This window comes from Aphelocoma coerulescens, chromosome 3 (genome assembly GCF_041296385.1).
Source record: "Aphelocoma coerulescens isolate FSJ_1873_10779 chromosome 3, UR_Acoe_1.0, whole genome shotgun sequence".
NCBI classification, from domain to species: domain Eukaryota; kingdom Metazoa; phylum Chordata; class Aves; order Passeriformes; family Corvidae; genus Aphelocoma; species Aphelocoma coerulescens.
In genome coordinates this window covers 88954624-88978929 of record NC_091016.1, presented here as the reverse complement: position 1 = coordinate 88978929, position 24306 = coordinate 88954624, and the positions used below count along the sequence as shown (strand labels likewise).

At 39.2% G+C, this 24306-nt stretch overlaps 2 protein-coding genes across 6 annotated transcripts in view; one reads left to right on the top strand and one right to left on the bottom strand.

Moving 5' to 3' along the window:
- Positions 1–8167, bottom strand: part of RARS2 (arginyl-tRNA synthetase 2, mitochondrial) — a 31502-nt gene extending 23335 nt beyond the window's left edge. Inside the window, exons 1-6 of the mRNA XM_069011189.1 lie at positions 8072–8167; positions 7309–7382; positions 6602–6707; positions 3231–3314; positions 1828–1925; positions 657–712 (exon numbers count right to left, since the gene is read on the bottom strand). Of these exons, the coding sequence (XP_068867290.1) occupies positions 657–712; positions 1828–1925; positions 3231–3314; positions 6602–6707; positions 7309–7382; positions 8072–8110 (457 nt within the window). The 5' untranslated portion in view covers positions 8111–8167. The remainder of the gene's footprint in view (positions 1–656; positions 713–1827; positions 1926–3230; positions 3315–6601; positions 6708–7308; positions 7383–8071) is intronic.
- A 144-nt stretch (positions 8168–8311) lies between these two features.
- The window catches only part of ORC3 (origin recognition complex subunit 3), a 35921-nt gene continuing 19926 nt past the window's right edge, over positions 8312–24306 (top strand). For 4 of the 5 annotated variants that reach the window (XM_069011182.1, XM_069011183.1, XM_069011181.1 and 1 more), the window contains exons 1-9: positions 8324–8420; positions 10840–10894; positions 12605–12702; positions 16659–16803; positions 18062–18166; positions 18917–19071; positions 20000–20136; positions 21815–21974; positions 22796–22909. In XM_069011182.1, coding sequence (XP_068867283.1) covers positions 8397–8420; positions 10840–10894; positions 12605–12702; positions 16659–16803; positions 18062–18166; positions 18917–19071; positions 20000–20136; positions 21815–21974; positions 22796–22909 — 993 coding nt within the window. In that variant the 5' untranslated portion in view covers positions 8324–8396. Of the gene's footprint in view, positions 8421–10839; positions 10895–12604; positions 12703–16658; positions 16804–18061; positions 18167–18916; positions 19072–19999; positions 20137–21814; positions 21975–22795; positions 22910–24306 lie in introns of all 5 variants that reach the window. The other variant, XM_069011185.1, reaches the window with a different exon arrangement.

Below are 24306 nucleotides of genomic sequence, written 5' to 3'. Positions count from 1 at the left end.
AACTATCTGTCCATAGAAGAGGCAATTACTTTATGTAATTAATAACTATACATGATACATTAAGTGTAATTAAAAACTAATACATTATTAGATACAGAGATTTTGTAGGATCTTCTGCTATAACCTACTAGTTTTTATTGTGAGATCAGGAAATGAGGGAGAAGTAAAGTTTTCCACTTACCATTAGAGCACTGCACAAGAAATTTATTAATTATTCTATTAGAAATTACAGCAACTGTGTCAGTAACACTGGCATAAAGCAATTAAGCATATAAAAGCAAGCTTTCTGCAGGACAGCCACCAAGACATAACCATCTGAACTGCTCTGCAGTCCAGTGCAAATTGAGAATTTAAATTTCAAAGGACTCTCATAACACCTCAATGAAAACTGCCTTGGGTGTCTTTGAAGACCAATTTTTAACTACTTCATTTAATATTCACAGTCGTAAAACTATATTATGTGTGACTTAATAAATCTGCCAGCAACACACCATGTTCTTTTCTTCACTGCATAATGAGCAGAAGGGTTTTAATTAGCAAGTTGAGCCTGACACGGCCACTCACACCCAAGCAGTGAAATGCTAGCAGTGCTCTCCTGTCAAGGGAAGCAGGCAGACAAAGCAGCCCTCCCAGGAGACAGTGAAATGCACACTCACCTACTATGGTGGAACGCAGATGTCCTATGTGAAACTTTTTGGCAATATTAGGGGAGCTGTAACAGATTTTTACAAATAATGTTTGTTCAGTGTACAAAACTGCCAGATCACCAAGTTAAAAGAATTCAACTCATGCATCTAGCTGAGCTGAAATAAAACCTCCATTTTCAATCTTTCCATAAGATTCCCTGATTAGCTTCTGTCTGAGACAGCAAGTCCTCCTATCCAACCAGCTTTCCCTCCAGTATCAGATAATAGACAGGGTTGTGGTTAAACCACCCCACAAACCAACCCAACAACAACAAAAAAATCTAACCAAAGCCCAGCTGTGCTAGTGATAAAGAACCAAAAATATCTCCTCCCCTTTTTACATGTTTAGGACATATGGATCATTCTCCTCATGTCTTTATTAGAGATAAATCTGATACCAGGATGAGAGGCCTTGTGTACAAGGATCAGTAACCAAAATTACATCTTTCCAGCAATGCCCACCCCCACAAAGAAAAGAACAACAACAAAAAAACAACTCTCTACACAACTGTTTGCCCAGATTAAAAAAAAGAAAGTTCAGCTATGAAAATTCAACTTCCAAATTAAAGCCAAGTTCTTACTTTCTGTGACTATGGAAGCCTGTAGAGGGAATATTACTCAGTAAAAATATTTGTCCATAAAAAAATCTGAGTCAGCCACTTTTCATTCTGTGAGTAGGTGACAGTCAACAAAATTGCACTGGAAAAAAATTTTGGGGCAAGATTTAGCCAGACAAATGCCTGTCTGCTTTAACAAGCCAGGGAGGAAGGTATTAAGGTGAAAAAAGAAATGGATTAGTGGCTGGAAATTCAGATTTTGTTGCTTCATAACAAAATAAAAAGAAGCTTTCTTAAAAACGGAATGCTATTATGCATTAAATGACAATATTCTTAATGGAGGGCAGTGTAAGGCACGAGCTCCTTAAATACCAAAAACATGTTCTGGGAAAAAGCCTGAAATCCCTGAATATAATTTATATTCTACTTGGTGAATATATCAGTGTCAAATACAGCTTAATATAATCCTGTAAAAATATGGTTTAACATCACAGGCATGACACTTTACAGCAATGAATGTCAACCAGAAAATATCAATCAGCAGACAAGGCAATTACCTCAAAGGACCCCTCAAATGGGCTTACCTGAACTCAATCACTGCCTTTTGTCTGGGAACTGCAGAGAAAAGTTCACTTTTTACTCCGTACTCTGAGCCATCTTTCCACACCTGCTGCAGCACAGTCTAAAGCACAGTTGGGAAAAAAACAAAAACACACACAAAAAAGTTTCATCAACAGAAAGTATCACCAAGAAAACTGTTTACCAGCCACAAAGGAGACTGATCCCACATCCTTCATTCACATTAGTAATCAGATTGCTGGTTTGCCAAGCAAACAAGGTCTCATACACAGATGAAAATGCCACCAACTTTAGAAAGCTGTATCTGATCAAGTAAAAAATTTAAGAGAAATTGTAGGCAGAATTTTGGTGAAAATAAAGGCTGAATTTTGTGAAAACCTTCTACTCTTTCAGTGCCAAAGAACGCCAACTCTTCAATTCCCATGTGTCCAAACACCCCTTCTTTCTCTCTCCCATCTGCAAGTCTGTAAGGCCACTATGAATGATCTGTACTAAAATGTGTCTGCTTTGCAAGTCTGGAGACTGTGTAAAATGACTTAAAAAATTCCTCAAGACAGTTTGTGTGAGTATTGTCAGTAATGTGTTCACAGCACCAAGTCAGTCCCTACATAAACAAACATGTAAGATCACACAGGCCAATGCTCTACAGACCTAATCCACAAAGCTGTATGCATTGGACAAGTTTCCTGAAGCTAACAGAAGCCTTTAACAAAGTGAAATAAAGTGGAAATCTCACTTCATTCACTGGAAATTTTTCTTATTTTTCCCACTCAAAAAAGCATTTTTAAATTTTTCTGTAACAGCTATTGATTTTTTTTTTAAGGAACAGCATCTGTAAAAACCCTTTAATTCTGTTCTTACTATGACACCTAAGAAGAGACATATACAAAATTTACTTATAGATCTATTCTCTAATAGCCATTGACTCGGTTACAAGGTATATGTATACTTCAGTCAGGATATTGAGGAATACATCTTCCCTTTGGGTTTTTCCCCCCCTTGATTTTTTTTTCCAGACAAGTGTGTAATGAAGGATCTGCTATCAAATACTTCTATTTCAGATAAAACCAAGAGTATTTACAAGATCAAAACTTTTGAGCTGTATACTGTAAAAACTCAAAGTAGATGTAACCAAGCCTGCCTTTTAAAGCACAGAGAGAGAGGAAAATAGAAGAGTTATGATTATCAGTGAACAGTGGATGCATTGTTTCCTCACAAGAAGAAACTTTCTTCAGCCTCATTCCAAATTCTAGGCCCACATAGCAAACCAGCAACAGGGATCCTCAGGGAAAACTTGTGAAAGACAGTTTTACATAGAAAATACCTTCCTAAGACAATAATAGGTATTGTATAGTTTTATACTGAGAAATTTATTTTTACCTTAAAGCACTTGAAAGACACTACTCACCTTTGCTAATAATTCCCTGTTTATTGTAAAATTCACTGTTCCTGGACCAGCGCTGATTTCACTCACTACTGAATCACATTTTAGCTAAGAGAATAAAACAAAACAGAAACTCTAAATGAAAACAGGTAAACTGGAAAACTGTATTTCAATCCACTGTAAATATTCATTTAATCCCCTGTAAACATTAAATGCGATTTACTGGTTTGAAGCAATCACAAATGGATCATTTCATCAATGCTGTCAGAAAAGGGATGATTTTATTATTTCCCATACATGCTTAATAAGCTCTGAATATAACTCAGCTTGAAATGTCACACATATGTTCCACTTCAGACCCTTCCCGTGCACAGTCTGCGTTTTCTTTTGATTGGGAGCAGTAGTTGAACTCTTTGTACAGACAAAAGCTGAGATACATTTGACAACTTACATGGTGGCTGCCAGCAGTTAACAAAAAAAAAAAAAAAGTTTAGTGACAACATTCTGCAGTACACAGTGTCACAAAATAAAGATATTAAAGGCCAGTTGATTAAAAAGCTCATTTACAATTTCCCTAAGGCACATGTCTTGAAAATTCTGAACCCATAAGGAATATTTGGCCAACCAACACCTAATGTCAACACAAATTTGGGTCTCTTCCTGTTGAGAACCTTGGATCTCAACCTGTCAGCATTGAGAGTTTCTTATTAAACTAGCTGTCTTTCATAGTCAAGAAATGTCTAAAAAAAGGAAAAAGAGGGAGGGAAAGTATATAAAACTATGACACAATCACCTTATCACTCAGTTGATATCTTTCAGAGAGGCAAGCTATACATTCCTACTGAAGCACATCACCATGAAGAGGAAATTGTACCCCCATGCTAGGTCTCCAGCTTAAAACAGTGACTTAACCAGGAGAAATCATAGCTAGCTTTGAAATTCCTTCATTTTCACAATCTCTGCTGGCAACAAATTCCAACGCTAACTGACAAGCTACAGGAAAAAAGCATTTATTGTCTTGACACTCAATTTCCTACCTTACTGTTTTACAAATGGTCCTTTGTACTTATGGGGCAGAGAGAAAATAGAAATACCCACTGGACTTTCTCCGTAACATTTGTTCTGATAAAGGTTTCTCTACATAATCTGTCATTTGTCATTAGCTTTTATCTCTCTTTAATATGAGTGCTCATTTGTCCTCTCCTTTAACAACTTCTTTTCCAAGTGCCCTGCAGTCCTTTAGTAACCAGATGTCCCTGCGCCCAAGGCTTGGAGTAGGATGCCACTGTGCAGTACAGAAGCACTAAAAAACCCAACACAATGTGCCTTCCACAAAGAACTAACAGTACAAAAATGAAACAAGAATCAGCCAGCCAGATGAAATCAAAAACCCATGGAAACAAGACCCTTCTGACCTTTCTGACTATTTTCAGTACTTCAGAGCACATTGCTTCATTTATTGTCTCCCTGCCCTACCATTTAGGCTATCTTAGTCAACTGGAAAAACTTCCATCTCTTTTTGCCTAGCCTAAATATCTGTATTTCAAATATTGTGACCCATTTCCTCAGAAGTCACTAAGAACATTCTGTTGAACCCTGAGGCACTCCATCAGCTGTTTATCACAACAAAAACTGGTAACTGCCTGCATTTTTCTGTCTGCTAGTTTTTGATACGTGGTTATATTTTGCTAGTTTATACACTACTTATTACACAGTAGTATTATCTTCTTTGGAGAAGACATGACCAGTCTAAACAAGTTAAACTAAATGCATCTCCTATATTCACCACCCAACAAAAACACATTCTGAAGAGATTATGGATTTTTTTTTTCCCTTTGTCTAGTTGGCATGGTCTATTCATTTTGGGGGCTTACATTGATAGTCTGTTCCTCTTTACTGTTATAATTGCTCTTCAATGTAAAGCTGTCTGGATAAATGTCTCAGGATTATTTACTGAGCCACAAACAAAAAAGAAGGGAGGAAACTTGCAGCTTCCTAAACACAGGGACTAGCAGCTGAGTTTAAAATTACACACAAGGAAAAAAAAAACCAAACTTGTTGCTGTGATGATACAATCATTGAAACAGATTGAGAGGGAGGGCTTTAACAGCTAACTGGATTTCAAAAGTTCTCAGCAACCTTATCCAAAATACCTGTGCTGGGGAAGATATGGGAACAGGTAACTTCCTGAGGTCCTTTCCAAACTGAATTATTTAATGTTTCTACATCATCTTTAAGTTGTGTCAGAACTTTTGGTTGTATATCTGTGCATCAGCAGTTCTTCTTCCACCTGAGTCAGAATATTTATCTTGCTAGAAGAACAGGTCCAAGATATGGATAACTTCAACACCTCAGCAGTGAAGAATGACATGAGAAATAGTTTAGCTTCTCAGCAGTATTACAAATGGTTTTATTTGTCCTTTTTTTAGTCTTAAAACCTCAGCTACTGCCATTTCCCAAACTAACACACCTGAAAAAACTGCTGTTCTAAGAAAACTCAATTTCAAGCAGTTATGGATTTGAAAGTTTGGCCTGTTTGTCCCACAGGCTAACTTTATCCATTGCCTTTCCAGAGATAGGTTTCGCAGCCTTTGGCTTTCCAAGCCAAATTGGCTGCTGGCTTGGAAACTGGCTCAATTTCTTCCTCAAGTGCTGGACAACAGCACAGACCATGGTATGCCCTTCAGATACCCACCTAACTTCACCAGTACTATTCACCTCAAACTGTTTGAAGACAACAATTTCACAAGAACCTTAACCAAAGCTGCTTCTCCTGATGCCTTTTCCTCATCTTAAAATCAAGAGTCAAACATGGTTAGAAAGGAAAAAGGGATTTTACCTTGGTATTTATTTTCAGGATCCTTAGGTGCACCACATCCAGGTGGAATGCACTGCAATGTACACCACAATCCTCCCCAAGAGATCAGGTGTAACATTATAGGTCTTACTAATCAGCACATCTATCAAAAATTCCCCAATGAGAGGCTTGAATGAGCCTCCCCTCCCCAAGGAACCTTCCCCTGGATGGTTCTATCTTAGTTTGCAGAATGCGTTCTAGAGAGGACCTTGGGATTTGGGGCACACTAACCCCTACCTATGAAGCTTCTAAAATATTTAGTCTCCTAGCTGAACAAACAAGTCAAAAAAGCACTAAGAATACAGAACTTGTGAAAAGGTATAACAGGGGTATAAAAGAAAAGGCAAAAAATCATAATGGCATCACTCCAATTCCCTGTGAAGAATTCTGTGTACAATTACAGTAAGTACAGTCATCAAACTACTTTGACCCAAACAGATGCTTGAAGAAAATAATACTTTTTACCTTATGATGCCCCTTATACCTCTAGTCTGTAAGTTCATTATTGCATAAATATATAATGAAATTATTAGCATACCCTTTCAGCAAGCTGCTGAGCTTGAAGATGCAGGTCTTGTGCTAAGCAATCACTGGAACTGTTTTCTATTATAGAAGCAATGGAAAGCTGGAAATCAGCAACATGCCTGAAAAAAAGAGCATATGAAAATCAGGAAAAAACCTTGGTGAAATGCTGGGGAGATTTGGCAGATCCAAGCTGACTCTGCATATGACAGGTGTAAGCATAACCCACAGATATCTGGAGATTCACTGCATTTAGAAAGCTGGACAAGAAGGCCAAATATCACCTTTGTTCTAATACAATCAAAAAGTAGATATGGTGAGAACACCATCTCCAAATAAACAAAAACTATGCTCATGAATAAGCAAAATTTACTTGCTAACGTTATTGCAACTCTTGAGCAGAAGACTGAAAAAAAATCCTTTATAATTTCCACATTGGCTCTAAGCAGTTTCACATTCAGGTCATCAATGCCGAAGCATTTGCCATCCATGCACTGCCTGTAATTTGTGCAGGCTCGTAAGCAAATATATTTACTTTGAACTTGCTTGAATAAATACAGGGATTTAATTCGATTGAACTATCTTATAATTAGATTGGTATAAAAGGTTAGGGGTTTTTTGGTGTATTTTTTCCCCAAAGTTTTGTTAAGCTTTTGCGGTAATAGGCATGACATAAAATAATAAAACATGACCAACATTGTAAGATAAAATGTAAACAACTACCGTTTTTTGGACACAGGAACTGCAGATATGGACTTTATTAAATTCTCTGGTGGCAGATCCAAAACTTTTGAAAGCTAAATTGAAAATAAAAGAAAAAATTGGCTTAAGCAAAAGGACAAAAATCCAATGAAAAATACGGCTCCCTGTTTAAATACCCACAGGGGATGCAGCCTTTATATCAGAAATCTAATCTCAGCCCAGGTAAAAAAAAGCACAAAACCTTCATAACTATTAAGAACAATACAATAAAATACTAACCTAAGAGATGTTAAAGGACCCTTAGAATAAAGGCAAGGGGAAACACCACAGAGGGTTGGGGATTTTTTCCCCACGAAGGACCCCATCGAACCCTCGCGTGCCATTATGGACTGAACTCGTCATGGAATGACAGAATGGTTTGGATTAGCAGGCACTTTAAACATCATCTCGTTCCAACCTGCCATGTGGAGGGTCACCTTCCACCCCAGGCCGGGCTGCTCAGAGCCCCATCCGCCCTGGCCTGGAACACTTCCAGGGATGGTCACTACACCTCCCTCACCTCAGCCCAACCCCAGCGGGAAACCCCAGCGGGAAACCCCAGCGCGCGCCCCGGGGAGGGGGGGAGTGGGGCGGGCCGGGGAAGCGCGCGCCCAGCCCGCGGCTGCGGGTCGCGCCCACTGTGAGACGCCCGCGTAGGGGAGACCCGTTGTGAAGGCACGGAAGGGACGTCTGGCTCACGGTGCACTCCCGCTCCGCGCCAGCCGCGGGAAGGAGCGGTGCGCACCTGGGAAGCAATGCTCCTCCGGAAAGAACCTGCTGCCATGGCCGCACCGCCCGGCGGAAGCTCCACGGCCGACCCTTACCCACCCGCCCCGCTCCTTTCTGCCCGCCCAGGGGCGGGCTGGGCCGTACCACTCTCAGGTTACAGGGGGAGAAGAAGGCCATTGGTTGCCCTAGGAGCGGAGGAATCGCACAACGGGCTGCACCACTGCTCAGGGAGAGGGTGGGGGGGCGCAGCGGCCCGGGGACGCGCGGGGAGGCGGGCGGTGCGTCGGGAGCGCGCGTGCGCGATTGCTGCTCCTCTCCGGTACCGGTGGGCGCGGGGCGAGATGAGCACGTGCTCCGTATCCAAGGTGAGGAGCGGGAGAGAGGGAGGGGGCTCCCCAGGGAACAGCGCGGCCTGTGCGGGAGCTGGACCCGCGGCACTGCCCGCCGCGCCCTGTGCCTGCTCCTCTTCCCGTCTCCTCCAGCTGCTGCTTTTCCCGCCTCCCTGGTGCCCAGGCTCCCGGTTGTCCTGTTCCGCTGCGCGCCCTTTCCCAAAGCCTTGCTGGCTCTGCGTCTGTGCCCGGACTCGCTTTGCCCAAGGCGCTGTTTGTCCTCACTGCAGTCCCACAGAATCATGGAGTCTCCTGGAAGAGACCCACAAGGACCATGGAGTCCAGCCCTTATCTCTGCACAGGGCAGTCCTAGAGTCACACCATGAGTGTTGAGTGACGCTGCAGTGTCACCTGCCCGCTGCCTCCCTGGCACAACAAAACCCATTCCTACTTGGAGTAAATCTCACCCAGAACAGAGCCGGGGGTGTTGTGGCTGTAGGTTTTGTCACTTCCAGCTGAAGTCTGGTGCCATCGCTTGCTGCCACACTCATTGCTTCCACTCCACCAAAACTAATTCAACAAAGAAATGGAAATAAATGTGCTGTCTCCCACACGTAATGTTAATTATCTGTTATTGCCTTGGTATTTCCGAATTGAAAGCTTTTATATGGGCTGTGTTCAGAGCTGGCTGTAGGGATAGTGCATTCATCAGAGCGGCAATGCACAGCGAGACTTAAAGTGTTGGATTGAAACATCTAACTTCTTACTTGATCATACAGTGAACAACAGCAGTGGTTCACAGCGTGTGTTTTATCATCACAGGAAAACTCCTGCCCCTTCTATTGTTTTTCACTGAGTTGTGATGTGCAGCTGCATCCTTTGGTGTGGAAGGCACTGTGCGGGTTATTACTTCCAGGAGTAAAGTGCTTCCAACCAAACTTAAAGCTTAATCCGAAACAGCTGGATTTCACTTTTGACAATGGCTGTTGCCTGATAGTTTTGCAGTGAATCATGTCCCCTTACCTTTCTTCCCACATCTTACATGTAATACTTCTTTGCAGTTTTATGTTCTGGTCTCAGCTATGTTCAGTGGTGTGGAAAAGCCAATGCTTGTAAAGCATTGAGCAGTATTTGTGTTTGGTTTGATTAAGCATACATTCTTCTTTCGTGTATATGATTTGTAGTTACTGTGGCCAATTCCATTTGTGCGTGCGGCAGCACAAATAAATCCAGAGGATAGATTTTTGCAGTGGAATTTTTCCAGAGTGTTTAGCACCTGTAGAATAACCACAGCTTTTGTCCAGCTGGTTTTAAATGGTCCTTAATATACTTGGTAAAATGGAATGTGTCTGAAGGCATCTCCAGTTCATGAGGCCGTTTTTCAGAGAAGGTCAATATAAATTGGTGTTTTACTGCAATTTCTTATTTGTGTAAGAAAGGAAATAGCATGTCTAAAGTCACTCAAAAGACTGGCAGCTGTGATCAAAATTGAACACATCTCTGGTGTTTGATTTTCACCACATCATTCTTACTCTAGTGGCTGAACTATCCTAGGTTGAGTTCAGTAATCCTTGCTTGTGTAAGCATCTCCATTGAGAAATACAGGATTGAATCCATCTGTTTGTCTATTTCCAACACTTAGGTGTTTCCTTCCCCCTTGCTGCAGCACAAGGACCTCACAGTGAGAGTTGGGCAGTGCCTGTGATTTCTGTTACACAGGAAATCTTTATAACTCTTTGAAAGAGATGAGCTTCTGTAGAGAGGATGGGGGAAGAAATTTCAGATTTTCTAGAAGAAAATGAAAAAAATCTTCAAGAATTCAAAGCTTAATACTTGTGTGATGAAATAAATCTAACTGGGAGATGACTTCTCTCTACAGGAATTCCTTGGAACAGAGGGTTTTATATGAACCTTTTCCCAACCAATTGTCATTCTGCTTCTAACCATCTACTTTTTTTGAGTTGGGATGCAGTTCACTGTGGCTTGGGCATGCCATTTCCTTTTATAAGGGACTTAATAATACTCATTGCATTATTCTGGATTGTTTTCCATTCATCTCAGCCTCTTGCCTTTTGTTTTGTTTTTAACTGTACTGAGAAAACCGTACTGATGTATCCCCAGGGAACAGTTTCCTTTTAATTCTAAACCTATTGGAGGTTTTGAGACATTTAAAGAATCTGCTGCTGGTCCAGTTAATGGTTGAGTTGCAAAACATAGTGGAAAAATGAAAAATTCCTAACAAGTGTGCTGGGTTACTGCTTCCACTAGTGTTCTACCTTGAAACAGAAATATAAAGGGGCAATATGTAACTTGATATTCTTAAGAGGCTGGCAATTCAGTTCAAATTATTTGTTTAATGGAGCACTGAAATAAAAGGACAATAAAGTGGCCTCAGGAGCCAGTTAGATTGATGCTCGTATTGAAGTCTGTTTGGGGTTTTTTTGCTGTTCTCTAGGGCTGCTTTGTTTTTAAACCAAGTACCAAGAAGAGGAGATCGTCTGAGAAAGCAGGTTAGTGCATTTTCATTTGTGTTTCTGTTTGAGAAGGGTTAATCCTGAAAGGTTCATCACATCTGATTGACTTCATATGATGAGTTCTGTCATTGCTATGTGATGTTTTCTCTTGCTCCTTGATTGCTGAAAACGCATTTCTTTGGAGGAATGCAAGCAAATTACTGGCTAGACTTTTTTCATCTCCAGAAATCAAGATTGTGTAGCCATCTTTGTCTTTGCACTTTTTTTTTGCAAGAGAACTCCTCATCATGCTACCGTAAGGTTTTTACTCACTGGCAAACAATTCACCTGAAGGTCTGAATGAGCCATTTTTAAGCTGTGGAGTCAGAAATTATATCCCATCCGTAAGTCTCACATTCTGGGTATTTTGCCCAAATTTCTTGTGGAAAAGAAGGAAGAAAAGCCATTTGTGGCTTCTGTCCATTAGTATTTGCTGTATACTTTTTCTCCAGATGTGTATGCAGGTCTGTTTTCGTTTGAGGACTGACTCTTCTTGGAACCAGAAATAATGCATCTTAAATAGTTGCTATTTGAGACTCAGTTGGGAAACTGTTTTTATTCCTTATCATCACTAGAGCTGTCAAAAGATGTAACAATTTGTATGAAAAAGATGGAGAGGAAAGTAACGAGGCCAGATTTTTATCATTGCAAGTTATTGCAACAAGCGAGGCCTGTGTACTTAGACCACATTGAAATTTTACCCCTTACTGGATACTGTGTTTTTGTTTTCACAAGATCAGAAATGCTTGGATAAACTGCTAAGCATATTGTTCTAGTTAGCAAATGCTTTGAGGTGGAAAAATAAATTTGGCTGGACTAGCCCTAAAAGAGAGAGGCAGAGGTGAGCTGGTTTGGCTTTTCACAGCAATTGGTTAGAGTGTTGTTCTAAAACAGTACTTGGATGTGCATCTGTTCAGTCTGGAAGCCCAGTCCTGTCCAATGTGAAGTTTTAGTTGTGAAACTCCACAGCATCAGTAGTTGATAATACTGTCACACCTCACAAAAGGCCTTCTGAGAACATTTGCACCAATAGTTTGGCTTTTGGTAGTGAAAAAAGGATATTATGCCTTGGTATGTTATCAGTAATATGGTGGCTGGATTTTCTTCAACTAAAAGCCTAAGATCTGTGTAATCAGATCTGGTTATGTGTTTTAAGTGATTTCTCTTAGGGATACAAATGAGGTGATAGTTAGGGGAGACAATGAAAATCGAAGCAGAGGGAGGTGATTTGTCATTTACAGACCTGTTTGGGGTGGGTTTAGTGCTTTAGGAGATGATGCTCATCAACTGGCTCTTCTCTAGAGATCCACTAGAAACCACTGCTGGTGTTCCACTGAATGGCAACCAGGTGGACCCACAAAACTTTCTGAAGCAAAAGTTTTGGGTTTTTTTATTATTATTATTATTATTGTTTCTTATTTTGTTTATTTAATAATAAAGGCTGTTTGCTCTGATTTAGTCTTTAGCTTATCTGGGACTTGAGATAGAAGCTACTTCTTTACCTTTTGCCTGCATACTTGGGTAATAGATTCTGCTTGTTCCCTTGCTTATTCTACCAAATACTAGCAATTAATTAACTGCTTAAGAGAAAAGTCATCTCCCTGAAATATGTATGTACAGTTGGGTCCTTTGTTTTATTCTCAGGAAAAAAAAATGTTTTGTTTTCATGAACTTATTTGTGCTTTCCTTTGCTTTCTGTGTTTCCAGCTCATGATTTCAGAAGCAGAAGTGATGATGCAGAGGATACTGAGTTACGGTTTGTCACTTGTCAGTCTTTATGGAACCAGATCAAATCAGAAACAGAGGTGAGTCTTGTGCCTCACACTGAAGTGGTGTTTTGCATTTGTGACAATGCTGCTTGCTTCTTTGTTTCTGGGGATCTTTTTGACATGCTTAAAAGTGCATGGCAGTTAGTTGAAGCAATAGGAGGGCCAGAAATATTGGTATCTGTCCAGAATATAAAATAGTAGTAATAAGTGCATCAAGTACACATTACTTGTAACCACAGAACTGTACACTTTTGAGGTTTCAAGCTGCTGCTTTTAAGCTTCTCTTCCTACTAATTGTCTTTTTTATTAACTCCTGGCATACTGCTGTTTCCTGCCTTCAATTCAGTTAGTGCTTAGGTGGCTATGAGGATTTTAGGCTGGTCTTGACCTTAGTGTTCCAGAATTCATACACAGCAGCCCAGGATTCATAGTGGATTTATGTGAACACAGCTGCATGGATGTCAAATACAGAATGATACTGCTGCAAGTACGGTCTATTGAATTTGTATGGTTGGTGTGAATGGGGTTGTCTGGTGGGGGTCAGAGTTAATTTCATACTGAACTGTGGTCTCCTGACTGCTGTGTGTTACATGGCGTGCTGTTGTTGTGTCCCTGTAGCCAGCTGGCTTGCATTATAGTATGAATAATTGCTTCCATACAGCAGGAATTTCCTCCTCTATTCAGTGTCACAGATTCTGGGCAAGTATTCTGTATGCCTCTGCTTGCTCTTGGGCTCTAGACATTATGAGAATTTTTTCCCCGAAGTTTGTTTTGGGATGTGCAGTAGAAGCCAGATGGATGTAGCTTAAAATCTGGATCCTTGGGCTAAGCTCATAAATTCCTCTAATTCTGTTCCTACCCTTGTTTTCTTTGAGGCTGTTAGGAGTTTGCCAGATACTTTTTTTCTTGTCTTACTCCTCCTGATGGAATACAGTTCCTCCTCTACTGACATACTGATGAGGGCATTTCCTTAGAGTTTTAATTGCCCAAGGGCAGATTACCTGTAGTTATTTCTGCTGCTACACAAAGAATTTTCTTCGTACTGCTTCTGAGATATCTGTGATATTTTTCCTTCTGAGTTTTGAATCATCATCCTTTTATCCCACTGCTGGCAAACGTGGAGCTGATGGTGGTTCTTACATATAAAATAGTGTGATAATTCAGATTGGAAGGGACTTTCAAAAGTCTCTAGTCTGAACTCCTTAAAGCAGCATCACCCATGAGGTCAGGCCAGGTAGGTGAGGGCTTTAGCTAGTCAGGATTTAATTTCTTACATGCTTTCAATCCCTAGTGCAGCAAACCTGATTGTGGCAGAGTATGTGGGAAGCAGGTGTCTTGGTGGTTTGGGCTTCTATTCTAGGGGTTCTGGTAGTGTGCTAAGGGAACCTAGCAGGACATTCTCCAGAGGTTTTGCCTGTGCACTGCTGCCTGGTGATTTGTTTGCTGGCCTTGAGCTTGTGCTGGTGTTTTCCTGGTTCTCTGGTATCTACTCGAGGTGTTGAAAAGACAAGAGGATTTGCCCCCTGAGGCACTTCATTGTAGAGCACTTCTGGCCTTTATATGTCCATCAAAAACTGTGGTGTGGTTGTGGCAGTACCATCTGTCATCTGGCATTGACATCCTTTCATGCTTCTCACAACTGGAAAGCTGACAAAAGTATGGCAGGAACTGCCCTTTGTTTTTGGAAGGTGAATTTTGGACTTCGTTTTTCTTCAGTATTGCAATGTATCCCAGTTTTGACCCCTGCTGTCAGAAGTGGCCTTGTAAAGGTGCTTATGATTAACCTCACCAAGGGCTTGCAGAAATATTCCTCTCCTGTGAGGTGAGAATTCCATTCTACCAGGATCCAGGCTAGAAAGAAAAAGGTGAGGTGCAGGGCTAAAATACAGTAATTTTAGCTCTAATATGAAGATAATGGTTTTCAGACCACATAACAAATAGTCATAACAAAACCTGGTGTCATGGCAGTGACTGAACTTCCAGTTCCTGTGACTTTTCCAGAGTGAGTAGTGTCATGCAAGCAAATTACTTGGTCACTTAGGATGCAGAGCAGCCTGGTGAACTTTCTGGAACATTATCAAAACAATGCTATTAACAAAGTTGTTTTGACAGGAAAAGACTGATGGATTTTAGGAAAGTGAAGTAATTGTGTAATGCTATGGCCGACCAAATTCCATCATCACAAGTGCACAGTGGAAGAAATAATATATACTGTAATCGTGCAAAGTAAGAATTGAGGTTCTTGTTAGGTCATCTTAGCAAAAACAATAGTGATCACAGGAAGCTCAGGGTTTGATGGAATCTGGAACAGAAGCTCAGAGGATTGTTACAGGATCCATGATAATACAGGAGTTGTTACAATGATGTTATAACACTGATGGTGTAAATTCTTTCAAAAATGTCATGTTACAATTTGTTCTGAGTTGCATAGAATTTATCAGGTGGGAGTTCAGAGCTGCACAATCAGAAAGGCCAGAAGGACATTCTTCAATAAGTAGAGGATGAAAAGACTAAAATTACTCTGTGTACAGTTTTATCAGTTGTTTAGGAGACCAACAGAAGCTCTTCTGTATTATGGAAATAGAGTTCCGGCTATTGAGCAGGGAGCATGTGCAGTCTCTTGGAGATCTGACCTTAACTCTTTTATAGTGGCCTCTTCTATGCTGCTACAGATGACCTTTGCTACCTTGCTTAAAATCAAATTCACTGCTGTGTGTGTCACTTTTTGCTGCTAATAAATCTTGATGATGATTTTGTTTGGGACAGGGGTTTAATCTTGTTTCTAACATCTGCGTTCTAGAGTATATATTGATATCCTGAACTTCAGAGTACAGGAGGGTTTTTTTGTCTGTTCCAGCAGAAGGCATATCTTGGTTTAGGGACAAAGGCACACAGATCAAAAAAAGAAATACAAAATGCTGCTGATATACATATATTTGTCTTTAATATTTATACGTTCCTGCTTATAGAAATTCTTATGTGAAAATCATCCTGAAGGTCAAAAGACAGTGTAGCAAACATGGCAGTCATGTGGTTTAGAATTTTTTTCCTATAAAACATAATGATTTCCTTTATGACTATTTTTTACTTCTTTCATCCTGAATTCGATTTGGAAGAGCAGAATATTTTCTTTCATTTAGCTCTCTCAGAAAAATGTTTACAGGTGTTTTGTAAGGTGAGAAGGAAGAATAAGAATTTCTATGAACATTGTTCCAGAAACTAATGATATTGTTTTATATTGCCTACATCACTTAGGCTTTGTCAGTGTGTTGGTTTTTTCTCCTTCTTTAAAGCCTGTGGTATAACAACACAGTTAAGCTCACTTGCTTTCCAAACTGTTGTTGAGGCACTTGACCAGAAGTTCCAAGATGGGAAACATGACGCCTTAGGTTTTAACTTTTATATTTTTTAAATTCTGTACTGCCTAGTGTGTAACTCTGAAGGTTTCTTGTAGCCTGTTAATTTCTGGTCTCTCGTGCTAGGTAGACATAACAAAGCCTCTCTGGTCTTTGTCTTCAAGGACACCCAGACCATCCTAGGCCCAAAAAGTATAAACCAAAAGCCTTTGAGAGGGGGGCAAGCTGAGGGGAATTACATCACTAAACTGAAGCTTTAATTGGAGAATTAACCTTGATATGCAAATGAACCAAACCTATAAAAGTGTGAAGAACTCGTGACCTGTTGTCCATCTTGGGGTCCATCTTGGCAGTAGCCTCTGGCTCCCCAGGGTGTACCTTTGAAGGCCTTTCAAATAAATACCTACCTTTATTCCCTTACTCCTGTCTAGTCTCTGTTTTTAGGTGGACTCTCAAGGCATCAAATGTATTTGTTTGCCACACAATGAATAAGTTAGTGTGGTTTATAGATCACAGTAAAATTTAAACCCCGGAGTTTTAAGGGTTAAAGATTATGCAGGAAAGAAGTAGAAAAAGGAAGATACAGTGGTGTTTTCACATTTTTTATAGATAAATTCTCTCTGTGTATGTTTGCAGCAAATACAGGAAGACTTGAATAAGCAGTTGCTTGATAATCTGGTGAGTTTTTTGAGCCGGTCTCATTCTGAGTTTCAAGAGAAGACAACAGAATGGACTTGCAGGATGAAGTTCAGAGAAATCCCTACTGCAGCTCTTGTCTTAGGTAATTTTGTAAAGATATTTTTTGTTATGTACATCTGATTAAAACTCACAGACAGATCAAAGAAACTTACATTGCTGACTCCTAGCGATTACTGTGAGCAGTATCAGCTTCAAACATGTCAACAGAAGAGATTGGGCGGGGAGAAGGAAGTCAGATAAAACCTCCTTCCCCTTTTGCCTATGTTGCTTAATAGTCCAGTAAGTCAGCAACTCCCCTACAGGTCTGTCTTAAACAGCTGGTAGTGATTGGAGGTTTTTTTGTTTGAGGCACTGGAGGTACTTTGATTACATCCGTGTTTCTGCTACCAGCATGCTTGGTGGTTTCTACGACTTAACCCTGGAATTATGTAGCTTCTGTATTTCTGGTCTGTGTTCTTGCAGAGCATCTTTACATGTAGGAAAGTAGTGTCTTTATCTTCGGAAAAGAGCAGAGGGTGAAGAAGATAACTGGAGATGAAATTAGTGAAGTTCTGAAGTCTTTTTTTTTTCTTCCCTTCTCCTTTCTTTCAGAGGTTTGCAACTATAAATCCTAAACCTGATTCAAGGCAAGTTGATTACATTTTCAGTGGATTATTTTAGGGAAATTAAGATCAGGCCTGTGCTTCAAACTTACCATGTAGCCACTAACAAAGAGTGGAAGGTACTCTACTTTTGTAGGTAGTATATTGAAAAACTACTGCTTCAAATATTTCTGTGGAAGCAGCTCTGGATTGCCTTCTGGAAGAGTTTGCTCTTTTTTTTTTGGTTGATTTAAGGATATTAACAAAGACAGTAAATACTACGTTGGTCATAGTGAATTCAGGCTGTGGTTCACAGTAATTTATAGTACTTTTCCTCTTTAGCTGAGCCATGAGAGGATCCAGGTATGGATACAGTATCCTTCTAGAGAAGGTGAATTTAATTTCTTGTCTGCAGGCCTTACATGGCTGTGGGTGGCTTCTGAGGGATGTTAGAAAACCAGTCCTGGTTCTTGCAGGTTTGCAACTTGACAAGACTTTCTTTAGAAAACCCCACCAAACTATGTGATAAAGGGTCTTCACAGTGGCTCCCTGCTTCTCTTAATTAGGGAGTGTCAACATGTTTGTCTAATCTTTTGCTAGTTTTTCATCTTTCCTCACAGCTGTTGTGATACTTTTCATTCTTTCCTTAAATATTTGAGGTATCTTCTGGTTTTTGTCTACTGTTCAGTTTACTGTTCAATCATTGTGCTCATGAGTCATGGAAAAATGCCCCTTAAAATTTTGTCCTTTTCTTTCTAGGTGTGAATGTTACAGATCATGACTTGACTTTCAGAGGTCTCTCAGATGCCCTTCAGGATAACATTACTCCTTATATAGCCTTGCTGGAAGCCAAAGATTGCCCAGGTAAATACTGCAATAGTATTGCTGCTTCTTTTGAATAAGATACCAATTAACTAGGAATTCTAGCTTTTGACCCTAAATGTAAGAATAATGGACAGAGGGATCTTGAAGACTTTCCAAAGATTTGCTCAAACCTATGTCACCAGAGCAGTAATGCCTACTGTATTTTGAGAGGTATCCAGTTCTGTTTAAAACAGTGAAGATTGACATGCTAGTTAGCTGTAGCATAAGTGTTAAGAACATGCTGCTTAGTGTATTGCATGTTGATATTGTAGGTTGGTTTTCTTCTTGTCTAATTGGATAGTGTATGTATGCATTCCACTTCTTAAATGCTTGCAAGTCACATTATTTAGTGAGAGAATGGGTAGAATAAAATTGTCCCACCCTCCTTGCTCCTTCTTTATTTTTTAAGTAAAAAGATTAAAGTCACTTATGGCAGCATCTTCAGTTCTGTGGATTGGCTGCCTTACTTATTCTTAGGTCACTCTTAAAAGCATATGGCTGGAGCTCAGGGAAAGATGGAAGACCAACATCTTAACCTCAGTTGTTGCTATCTAGGCAAATTGCATTAACAGCATACATATCATTAATGCTTTCAGGAGCATGAGATGTGCATTCTGGAGAAGGAGAATAATCAGAAATGTGAAAAATAATGACTAATAACTTCGGGGTGGTTTTTTTATAGTGTGAGACGGAGAACTGTTGTCAGATAACCAAATGTTTTTACCACGTGTCTAAAAATATTTTGTGAAGGCATAAAAAATCTGATGCAGAAGCTGATGGGGCAGCTGATGAATTGTGATATAGATGTGGACTCACTGGAAGATGAGGACTGTGTGCAGGTTTCACAGAATAAAATACGTTGTTCAATGTCTTCTCTTATCAGCTGGTATGAGAATGTAACAAAGGTATGTTGTTGGCATTTTTTTATCCCCAGTTTATGAAAATACCTGACCTTTAGATGTTTTTAAAACAGAAGTTTAATAACTCAGCTCTCTGTGAGAAAATGCCAAAGGTTAATTTTTAATGTAATGCTAAAAAACAATGTGATATTGAGGTGATGTGAATATAATATGTGACACATAGAACAACTGTGGAGTTAGTTACTGATGATGTACGAATGTCAGAATTCTGGGACACAAGCAAAAAGTACTATTTTGTCTTATGTTTAATTGGTAACTGGAAGCTTAAAATGCAGTATCAGCTTCATGCCAAATGCTTTTCTCCCAGGAGCGCTGAGATATTTTGTTTATTAAAACAAAAGGTTGCAGAAGAACGGCCATCCAGGGCAAAGGTACTGTATTAGTGCTAATGAGCCATGATGTCGTCTGCAGCCCACACTACATTGGCAAGCAGTAAGGAAATAACTTTCAAAATGTGTTTGTATCTTTGTGTTTGCTGAAGCTATTGAAGCTTCAAATTGTATTTCTGTCATGAATACAAGTTACAACTGATTTTCTGATGACTTTGTCGGAGCAGTGTGATAAACCAAAGTGTACTGAGTACATGCTTTTTTTATTAGTGGGTAAAGATACAGAAAATAAGCAGTATCTGTATACACAACTCAAATCTTCTCCCTCAATCCCAACAGAACTCCACCAGTTCTGTCTCTCAGAGCTATTCTTGTCATTGTTGGGAGTGTTTAAAATCTGTTTATTCTTTGTACTTCATGCTGTGCCAAACAGAAGGAAGAAAAATGGCAGTTCTAGATGCTAATAATAAATACAGCTGACAAAAAGTTGGTCATGTCACTTTGGAGTACTATAGTATCATAGATATGATTCAGTCTTGTTTTGCTGGCTTCTGTGTATTAATGTTTAATTAATGGCTTTAAAGAAAACAGATTCTGAAACTCCAAGCAAAAAAAGAAATTCCTCCTCTAGACACTGGCAGTCTCCTCCAGTTATAGTAATATTCAAAGACATGGAAAGTTTCACCACAAAAGTTCTTCAAGACTTCATAGTCATCAGCAGGTAAATGTGACTTGAACTTTAGTTCTTCCACTCCTTTGCCCATTTTTTTTGCAGCTGTTTTGAAATGTAGCAGTGAGGCCAGTGGAGCATTGGAATCAAATACTGGTGCTGCTTCTTTGCAGCAGTGATTGAGCAAAAACTACTTGCTGGGTTTTAGGCATAAATTATGCTAAAGCTAACTTGAGGCTGTGAACCAGAGTGCATAAGGGCTAGGTTGAGACAATGGGTAGGTTGATTTAATTTTTCACATAGTAGGATTTATTGGTACTAGTTGTTACAGAATTTGTGAATGTGAAACTAAGCTTTTAAGATGTGTATATCTTTTAAAATAGTTTGCAGAATGTATTTTTGTGTGACTACTGATGTAATGCTGTGTAAAGGTCACTAGCTTACTAATAGGGGTGTATATGAAACTTCCCCAGTTGGCCAGGATCTGTAATCAGCAGCTGACTACTGTAGGTGCTCCTGTACTTCTGTTCTTCTTTAGCCTGTCTTCCTTAATGTAATCTCAGGCATGCTGATCAAAGACTCATGCTGCTCTCCAAAAAGAGCATCTTGCACTTAAGTCCCCAGGTTGGAGCTACAGTTAAAGCTGTCAGAATTGGGGCTGCAGTTTTACAGTTAATTCAGCTGCACCTGATATTACCTCTAAACAAGGCCTAGGCAATTCACTTGCTGAGACACAGGCAAGAAATTGCATAGCTTGTATTACTCTCTTCATGTCAGTCTTAAGCATGTTTAATAAAGTTGAAGTGGGTAAATATGAGAGGTTCCTCTGATTTGTTAATCACAAGTTCTGATTCCCTTCTAAGATTCTCTAAGATTGTCAACAATGGACAGTAATATATGAAGTTTATTAGTTTTATGCTTAAGTCTTCAGTAATTTCTTTTGAGGAGTTAGAGAAATGAAGTAATTGTGGGATAACAATTAAAATCTAAAGTCAGAAGGTTGCAGTGGCAAAAACAAAGGAAAGAAATAAATTGACAATTTTAACCTAGAAGGTATTTAAAGTAGCAGAATTTATACTTCCTTGAAACTACTAAAAATGGAAAATAATGATGAAATGATACTGAAAACACTGTATTTTGTATAAATTGTATGCTGTCCACAAGGAATACACGTTCAGTCCTGGTTTTCAGTTCTAAAGCAAATACTAAAAAAATTATCTGAAGAGAAAGATAATCTGGAGAAGTCAGAATTTTTTTTCTTACATGTGGTTGGAACATAAAATGTTGGAGATGTTTCATACTTATTTTGAATTTATTGAATGGTGTAAATCTTACCATTTTTCTTGACTGTTACCTATTTAATGCATCTTCTTATTTTTTCTCTGTATCTTTGAAAAAATTCTATTATAAGACTCAGTTCTCTGGATATAAATTTTTGGGAAGGTAGGATCAGCACAAGACTCTAACTGAAATGATGCTTTTTGTGCCACTTTCTGAAATTTAATCCTAAAATGAAATTTCATTTTCTTATCTACTTCAGGGCTTTAAATAGCATCTTTTCTTTTTCATTTTATTTGACCCCAAAATTCTTTTGGTTTACTGGCAGTAAATCTTTTAATTTACCCCTGTCTGCATCTAAGCTCAGTGCTGTAGTAGGAACACAATGCATTTGTGACACAAGCTTCTATAATGTAACTATTACTTTTTTTTCCCTTCCCCCTTTATCCAGTCAACATATCCATGAATTACCTCTAGTGCTGATTTTTGGAATCGCTACATCACCAATGATTATCCACAGATTACTTCCTCACTCAGTTTCCTCTCTGCTGTGCATAGAGCTTTTCCAGTCCCTTTCTTGTAAGGAGCACCTGTCTACTATAATTGACAAGGTAATTCCCTTTATAAATAGAAAGGAGGAATGTGTGTGTGTGTTGAAGCACAGTTTGCATGTGTGGCCTTTAAAGGCAGGTTTGTCTGAAGGTTTTGAAAAGGACTCTGCTCCTGAGATCTGTGGATTTTGGATATTTATACTCACAGCTGCAGAGCAGTGTAATACTGAGAGCTCTCTTCTCATACTGAGACACATACACACACACACACCTGCTTTCATCTTGCATTTGCATTGGCTTGTGCAATTACACTTTGACATTCACACTTCTTCATTAAAGTCAAGCTGTGATTTCAGTTTTACTTTGGTCCAGAAAAAGATAGCTTTGAAACTTAGCCTAAACTTTGAAAAATAAAGTTCAGCCTGAGTTTTACCACCTGTCAAACATTAGGTGAGTTATCCATATGTTCAGGCCATATAAGTGTTGTGTCTGTGGATTTTTGGTAGAGTGTGCTGGATTTGTGCTGGATTTCCAAAATCTCTGTTACACATGCTAAAAGTAGTGGTATCAGTGTTTATTACAGCAGTCTCTATTCTATTTGTAATTTTACAGAAATAGCATTAAGCAAAACTAACTTCAAACATTATATTAGTGGAAGATACTTAGGAAGATGTGGTAAAATAATAAACTGAAAATCAATCTTTGTATGGATGTTTTAGTAGAAATACTATTTTTAGGAGTTGGCAGTGTATTTAGTATGTAGTTCAGTTGAATGTTAACACATACTAAGAGTTGTATCAAGTTGTTTATATAAGTTTTGCTAATTTGAATTCAGGAGAAAATTTCTACTATGGCTACTTTTTCTTTTTTCTCCCTCTTAGCTGCTTCTGACACCCCAGTTTCCCTTTAAACTGGGTGAGAAAGTTCTGCAGGTTCTCATCAACATATTCCTGTACCATGATTTTTCTGTCCAGAATTTTATCAAAGGATTTCAGGTAGGCAGTGGTAACAAGAATTCAAATTATGGTTGTGAAAACAAAGGGTAATTACTGGGCACTGAAAGATGTCTTAGGTTCTAATATTGCTGAATTGTATGAAAAAATATCCTTTGGAAACACTTTGGATCTGTGAACAGATGGGTGTTTTAAAACCTTTACTGATACGGGTTTAAGAGCAAACTTGTAGGACAGGTATGAAGAAGCACATAAAAGCTTACTCTGCCACAAAACCTGTGATATTTTAAGGTTACATTTAAAAGGGTGACCTGGCTTAAAGAAAGTGGGCAGAAAGAGCTGTGTTTTGCTATAGATTAATTTGTAGCTTTCTAACACCCCTGGCAGAAGTCTCCAGTTCTGATCATCTTTATGGGGTCCTTGTACTCTGGTTTGTCTTGGTGTGAATAGGCTACAGCAGTGTCTCTTCCCCATTTGAACTCCTCTGGCAGTTTCTGGATTCACACTTCATACCTTTTCAGGGAAACAGGAGCTGCAGCATCATTTACTTGGTGCCTCAGAGTAGGTAATAATTGTGCTCTAAGCAGCCGTGTAGCAGTGTGGGAGTTCCATTTACCCTCTCTCAGGAGACAAAGTGGAAGAGCTCAGGGTTTCCAAAAAGAGTCTCTACCGAGCACAATAGTTAAATTTTTATTGTCTTACATAGTTCTTCATATCTAGATGTATTTCTGTGTCTAGGTCTCCTTGTAGCTCTTGTGGATTGCAGACAAGGGTTCTCTGAAGAATTTGTAGCCCCCGTCATCTGTTTTAATGTGGGACTGTGAAATTGTTTCTTTCTTGCCTAGTTCCATGTGTGAACCTGAAATAAGCCCTTTTAATGTCATAGACACTTAGAATTTCATTTAGAATGGATTTTTTGATACATAAGATTCAGTGATTACATGTGGCCAGGAGAAGTATCCTGGCCATAGTACCTCTTCCTAAAGATAGAGCTATGTGGGCTCTCATAGGTCTCAACTCCTCTTATTTGAAAGAGTCATCAAAATTTAATACTTCTCCATTGGCCTGACATACAAATAAAAGTTTTAGACCTGACAGTGTATGGCTGTGTCCTTGTGTATTAAAAGTATTCAAGGATGAAGCAATTTCAGATCAGATTTTCTAAGTGATAAATACAAGAGATCACCATCATGTCATTATATCTACGTGTGATGTTACATAAGAGGGGGGAAAAGCTGAGGTACTGAAAATGAATAGCACATATAGCAAAGAAGGTAATTATGTGACTGTTTACAACTGTGTAATCAATGTCCTGTAGTGACTTATGGAATATTTATGAATTGTAATTTTTTTTTAAAGGAGTATCATTGCTACCATTGTAGTATATGCAGTGTAGTGGTAAGAAAGCATTAAAAGGAAGGAGCTGGAATTTTATTAAC